The sequence below is a fragment of the Helianthus annuus genome, chromosome 13 (genome assembly GCF_002127325.2).
Source record: "Helianthus annuus cultivar XRQ/B chromosome 13, HanXRQr2.0-SUNRISE, whole genome shotgun sequence".
Lineage (NCBI taxonomy): Eukaryota > Viridiplantae > Streptophyta > Magnoliopsida > Asterales > Asteraceae > Helianthus > Helianthus annuus.
This window is the reverse complement of record NC_035445.2, coordinates 66,918,785-66,925,775: the sequence shown is the minus strand read 5'-3', so window position 1 is coordinate 66,925,775 and position 6,991 is coordinate 66,918,785. Positions and strand designations below refer to the sequence as shown.

At 37.2% G+C, this 6,991-nt stretch overlaps 1 protein-coding gene across 1 annotated transcript; it reads right to left on the bottom strand.

Annotated features, from left to right (window-relative positions):
- Positions 1 to 4,436: 4,436 nt before the first annotated feature.
- On the bottom strand, positions 4,437 to 6,708 carry LOC110898009 (probable glucuronoxylan glucuronosyltransferase F8H). The gene is made up of 3 exons (XM_022144744.2): positions 5,823 to 6,708; positions 5,387 to 5,637; positions 4,437 to 5,237 (listed from the first exon to the last, which is right to left on the bottom strand). Exons 1-3 carry the CDS (start codon positions 6,444 to 6,446, stop codon positions 4,772 to 4,774), a joined length of 1,341 nt encoding a protein of 446 aa, XP_022000436.1. The 5' UTR covers positions 6,447 to 6,708; the 3' UTR covers positions 4,437 to 4,771.
- Between the last annotated feature and the right edge of the window lie 283 nt (positions 6,709 to 6,991).

Below are 6,991 nucleotides of genomic sequence, written 5' to 3'. Positions count from 1 at the left end.
TTTCAAAAGAGTCGGTTAATTGTATTTACTAGTGAAACAGACGTATTTTCAAAAGACTGAGCGCAAATTATATAATAAAAACGGAATAGGCTGGAGCTACTCAGTCTAGGCGGTTTGGAATTTGCAACTCCACGAAAGACCTATTAGTCTCAAGTCTTATTTTATTACATCTGGTCCGCCTGTGGATCTTTTAGTACGAATCCGTCTGTATAATAATTTGAACTTTGGACTTTGTACTTTGTAATATTTAATTTAAATTCCCATCTTTAGTTGTGCTTTGTGATTACTGGTATCAATCGTCACGCATAAACCCCAAGTCCGGGGCCACATGGAAATCAGGGTGAGACATTGGTCCAATTGGGGAACAAGTGGAGGCATTTTCATAAGCATTTTTGCGTTTTTCTAGTGTTGTGATGATCCCAAAACACCAAATAACTATTTATACTAATTTTTGGGGGTGGGGGGGGGGGTAAACGGTGATTAGGGGGTGAAAAATTGGTAAAACCCGGATATTACTGATTTTAACCATTCAAAACGATCTAAAAGTAAGAACCAGCTTTTCTCGCATAAGTTTGGGAAGCGGTTGGTTCCCAAACTTTAAGAACCGATTCATGGATTCTTTTGTTCCAAGCCAGTTTCAATTAGAGTCGGGTTTTAAGAACCAATTTGGTGTTTATCACTAGTGAGGCTCAAGAAAATCAGGCCTCCTAATATGAACATTCCAACTCCTTACAAATTTAGTCCACTCCTTACTTATAATAATTGATGTTGGGCTTAATCCTAGTGGGTCGGCCAAGGGTGGGTGTGGACTCATTAAGTTGAGGGTTCTTTCCTCACCCAAACTATTTATTAGAAGCTAGTTTACATTTCAAAATGGTGTTTCAAATTATACTCAATCACTTTCCAAAAAGATAAGCATCTGCTTTATTTACATGAATTGGTAACTTTTTATGAGAAACAACTAGATGATGGGATTCAAATGACTTTTAAGATTTATGTTTATGTTGGTTTATGTTTTTTAATGACAAACTAACCTACTTCTAAATATTTGTATTATCCATACATACATGAGTCTTGTAAGATTTGAACCCTCCTGATCATTAACTTTCTAATTTTGAGTTTATAATTAACTAACTTGATATTATTAATTTTACAAATACATTTGTTAAAGTTGAGATATCTTTATGAAAGCGTGTATTCATAAAGAATCAACACTAGTTCACTCAAAAATTTATACTGATATGTAATCACATTCGAATAAATATATAGTTGCATTGATGGTATTAAATCACACAAGAATTAATCATGACCAGTGGCGGATCTAGGATTCGTGCCAAGCCGTAACGTTTTATAAATAAGCGGTAACGAAATAGAAAAAACGTCAAATTTTTCCAAAATTTACACTAATTTTACACTACCGCCGGAGCGCCAAGGGGTAGCGGGCATTACCCCTTGTTATACACTAGATCCGCCACTAATCATGACACATGTATGAACTAATGTTTATCAAATACTCTAATTCACGCCATCACCACTTTGGTGAGAGTGGTAGAGGCTTTGTGTGATTGTGTCTCTTGGAGAGTAATCACGGTTCAATTCCTAGCATGGGGTAAAATTTGATGTAATTTAGGAGTGTAATGTTATGTAACCTTTTTCGTTCAAAAAAAAAAAAAAAAACAACCCCTAATTCACATTATCCTTGCACATTTGAACTAGCACTAATACACATATGACATATGGCATTTTATTTTATAAATTCATATTGTAAAACATAACTATGTTGAATAGTATACGAGAGTAAAACTACATGTTAATTACACGACCAATGACTAGTGAACCGAAGGTATAAGACCATTGCAATCGGGAGGGCTTGCGAACCCTATATCTCCTACATGGCAAAAATGTGGCCAACCTTTGGTCTCGGGAATTTGCCTCCTTGTTTGTCATTTCTCCCCACCCTCAGCATACACGCACCAATGGGTTCTCGTTCTCCGTTGTTGATAATATAAGTCCGACAACATTTTTTTTTTTTTTTTTTTGGTTCAAATGTATTAAAACTGTATTGTGAATGTACTAGAAAAAACTTTAAGGACAATTACACCAAAATAGCCGGTAAGCGGGCAACAAGCTGCGCCGCTACCCCTTTTTGAATAGCGAAACCTAACCTAGTAAAAACGAAACCCCGATCTCTAGGAGACGAAATGTTGCCGTGAACAACCCGTTGGACCCGTTCAAGAAATCTGATGGCTTCTGGGGCTAGCGAGCCAAAGGTATCAAAGGCAAAAGGGATAAAGGAATGTTGATTATCCTCGCAGGCTTTTGCATGTTTGTCCATTTTCTTTGCTGCCGCCTTTGCAATTGCCTGACCAGGGACAAAACCTGTATCCCGTAAGCCTACAAGGGGGGAAACCCCGGTAAGATCGACACACGCGTGTTTACCTGCATTCCACCCGAAAACTAAAACGTCCGCGGGGCGCAATGTGGATCTTCCCTCCCTCGGGTCTGTCAAAAAGTTTACGGGGGCTTCTTTCTTCACCGAGATCCCCGCCCGTTTGAGGATGTCCCCCAAGACATCCCGCACCCAGTCGTGCCTATACTTAAAACCTGGCAGTTCTTTACATTTTGGATCGATAAGAAATGATTTCGTCTAGTGGTCTTTTTTAGAAATACAGATATATGTCACAAGTTATAGAACACGCATTTAAAGACTTTGGCTTAAAGCCACATCCCACAAGCCATCATTGACATCCGAATGAATGTAATTTAATCAAAATGTTGGTTCGTCTAGAAATATAACTTAAATTATTGTGTTATGTTATTTTTTAAACCACGTTATTTCATGTTTCTTAAATTAATATATACACTAAAGTATGATGAAAAAAATATTATAATCACATTGAAAAGGTGTTTTTTTAAATAACTTCGATTTGATAAACCATCTCAAACTAACTTATTATATGTAGGGGTGTAAAAAAGCCTACATGCTCGAGAGCTACTTGTGATCGGGTTGGTTAAAAGCTCGAACGAGCCGAGTCTTAACGAGCCCAAGTCTGAGCTCGAGCCTGAAACAGAGCTCGTTTAGTTATCGAGCCCAAGCTCGAGCCTAAACGAGCCAAACAAAATTTTTATTTTTATATATATAATATGGATGATAACACTGTCGAGTCGTTGGCTCGTTTAAGCGATATTGAAGCAAACTCGAGACGAGCTTTTAGCTCCTTTAAGATTGTTCTCAAAATAAGCCGAGCCAAGCTCGAGCTTTGGATTATACTCACAAACCGAGCTCAAGCAAGTAGGCTCGAACCAAACCGAGCTCGACCTGGCTCGTTTACACCCCCTAATTATACTTAATCTGCATTCTTTGTATCTCAACAATTAAAATTCAAGTAAAACGTTTAAGAATTTATTTATTGATTTAAGTTAATATTGCTGGTTATGAAAAATCACTCATTCACTTGAATAGTAAATCACAAAAAAGTAGATAGTAAATTATTTTATAAATCCTATGTCTAGATTACATATACATCAATATTAAATGATGTTAAAAATAACAAAATGTTGATTTTATAAAAGAATATGTTATTTAAGCCAAACATCAAGAAACCGTGACCGTTGAAAACTACATGTCTCCACACTTGCAATTCTCATTAATAAACTTCTGACACATACCCTCTTGTATCATATTTAATCTTTTTCCTGTTTTATCCCCACACTCACGTGTTATCCAACAAGATCAATGATCAACCCTTTCATTTACATCTGGTTCGGACAGTCGAGGAGTCGACTTTGAACATAACCTTAAATAGGGTGAGTTTACACGTGAGATTTTTTACCGTTAAAAAAAACCCTTTTCATTTACAATGTTGCTACCTTTTTTTCCTGTCATTCACAATCTCACACATTTCATCGTATTTTCACATACAAGTTTGCAATCTCTAAAAATGTGTGTTTAGGTTTATACGTCTGACATAATTTTCATTTATACCATATCAAAATTTTGGGTTCGTGTTAGTTTCATCCATTAACACAATAACACGACCCGATTGACACCCTTAGATTCATTGAACGGATAATGTGTAGCGAGTCCAAGAGTTGACAAATTTTTATTTCAGACAGTTTATAATTTTGAAAATTTTGGGTTCGTATCAGTTTCATCCATTAATTCAATAACACGACCAACTTGACACCCCTAGATTCATTGAACGGATTATGAGTAGCGAGTCCAAAAGCTGACAAATGTTTATTTCAGTCAGTTTATAGTTTTGAAGATTTTGGGTTCGTATCAGTTTCATCCATTAACACAGTAACACGACCAGTTTGACACCCCTAGATTCATTGAACAAATGACGAGTAGCGAGTCCAAGAGCGGACATATTTTTATTTCGGTCACTTTATAATTTTGAAAATTTAACGAGTTTTCTTTTGTTTTCGCTCTATATCAAAAGTTTAAAATATTATTTATTTTTTACAAGAGAATAAATTATATTTTACAAGGGCCAAATGTGTGTGTTTATATCATACCAAATAGTGCCAAAGTGCAACAAAATACCCCTATCTAATCTCTCATAGTCTCATGACAAGCATGTCTACACTATGAACCGCGAGGACCATTCCATCTTTTATCCCACCAAAGTCAATAACGTATTCCACAACTCATGGGTCCCACAGAAGTATCAACAAACCTATCACCACTTGCCAAATCAGCCAAAGGGTCCCACAAGCCAATGTCATATACACCATTTCCAATTAAAATTCGCCACGTGTAAACCGCTCATTCGCTAAAAACCCTTGACCTTCGACGAGATCTACCGAGTTTCTTAGACAACGAAACAAGCACTTCCCATGTAGCATCACCAGTTTCCATGTCATCATGAAACAAAACCGCTTGCCGGAGTTTGTGGTCCCACAAGTTCCGTTGAATCACGGATAGGTTTGTCGTCGCCACATCATCAAGCATGCTGCCGAGTTTTGCCACGTCATTCTCCCTAACCGTAAGAGAAATCTCCGACCACGGTATTGTGGACTCGAATGGTAATTGAATACCGTCCGCTATAATAACCGGCACGCAACCTAACGCCACCGATTCCACTAGCCTCGGACTCCATGGTGCCCAACCTAATGGACACAAACAAAACACCGATCGAACGATTTCTGATTGGTAACCCGCAAACCGATGTCTCTTCAAGTAAAACCTACGGTCATTTCCATACTTTCGCAATATCTCCGTCCTCACACGCCTGTATGACAAGTACAGAAAAGGTTAGGAGTTCAAAGCCTACATCATATAGGTAACAATACAATTATTTTAAAAAAATCTAGAAATTACTGTTAAAAAAGTCGAACCATAACACAATTAACTGACTTAACAAAATTTCTTATTAATTACTTGCTATAGAAGCGTCCGCTAACGTTCTTCGGGTGAACCTCCATTTTCCCTCGGAAAAACACGAAAATATCCCGTTGACCATCAATCGGCGACTTTGACAGCGTTGACTTAACGCTTTCCGGTGGAATGTACGGCGGAATAACGATATGCTCGACATCTTGACACGGGTGTGGATATTTAACACCGAACGTTTGTAATATAATGGAATTCTTCATGAACTCCGGTATCCCATCCGCCATAGCTCGATCCTCCTAATATATTTATAAAAACAAAAACAAAAAATCAAACATTCAAAAACCCATGAATAATTCAATATCATAATTCATACACCTACTCTCTAGCAATATCAAGGTTTGTAGTAAAAAAAAATAGGTTTAGAAGGTGTGTGAGTTCGCTGTTAAAAAAAAAAAACACAAAACGGAAACAATTAATTTACCATAGCGTGAAAACAAGCTCCATAGTCATGAGAAGCAACAAACACATGATCCGACCCGTTACTCCGATTCCAAAACGGTAACTCGGTCGAGATAAACTCAACGGCTGACGACAACAACGTGCGAGCATGTCCAATAGCCGGAAAGCCATTAACCGTGCTAAAATTACAAGAAACATAAACCGGAACAAAGAAAAAGTCAGCATCCGTAGGATCAAACGTCCGAAAATCGCTGTTCACCAACGCTCTATGAACCGCAACCTCTGAAGCAAACAAATGGTTCCTACACCGCGCGTTCGATAGCCAGTCGCTATTATATCTCGACGGCAGCTCATACACATACACCTTTAAACCGTTCAATAAACCATTGTCAACTTTTGACTCAGAAAGAGCGCGATGCGAGTGGTTTATGATCGTGGTGGTTTTAATGGTTTTGATAATACTGGTACCGGTTTCATGACTATTTAAAAACTTAGCGAAAAAATAAAAAGATAACGAGAACCATAAAATCCACTTGAAGTGTTTGACAAAAAAGGGTTTCGCTTTTTCTGGTTTCGGGTTTTTGGTTGGGAAAAACTTCATCTTCACATAGAATCCGTTGCGGTTTTTCGCCATGGTGTTGAACATATATATATATTATATATATGTTATATTGTTGTATAAATGGTGAACATAAATTGGTGTGGTTGAAAGAGGTTGAAGTGAAGCTTTCGATTGTTGTTGAGTTGTAGAAGTAGAGATTAAGAAAAACAAAATGATGGATTTGTTGGAAGACCGTTTTCTTTTGAATAAAGAAAGTTGCATATTTATTGCAAGGGGTGTTTTTATAAGGTTTTTGTTTTGATCGAACATTAAACAAAGGTGGTCGAGGAATGGTGTTTTCGAGATATGATCTAATATGGAAGTTTGTCTTGGTTTTGTGAAAAGACCGTTGAGTTGGAAATGACTAATTTGCCCTTTGGGTTGGGTGTCTTAATTGTGGATTGATGGGTTGTACTCTTGACTTTATATGTTATTGATTATATTAAGTGGTTAGTTAGTGGATCTCCACAACCACTCACTCTTTATCTTAGTTTTGTGGAATCGTAACATATGCTTTTAGACTTTTTGTCACATTATTATGAGTTAAACATACGTTCCGTAGTTGGTATGCGCATATATATTATATATGT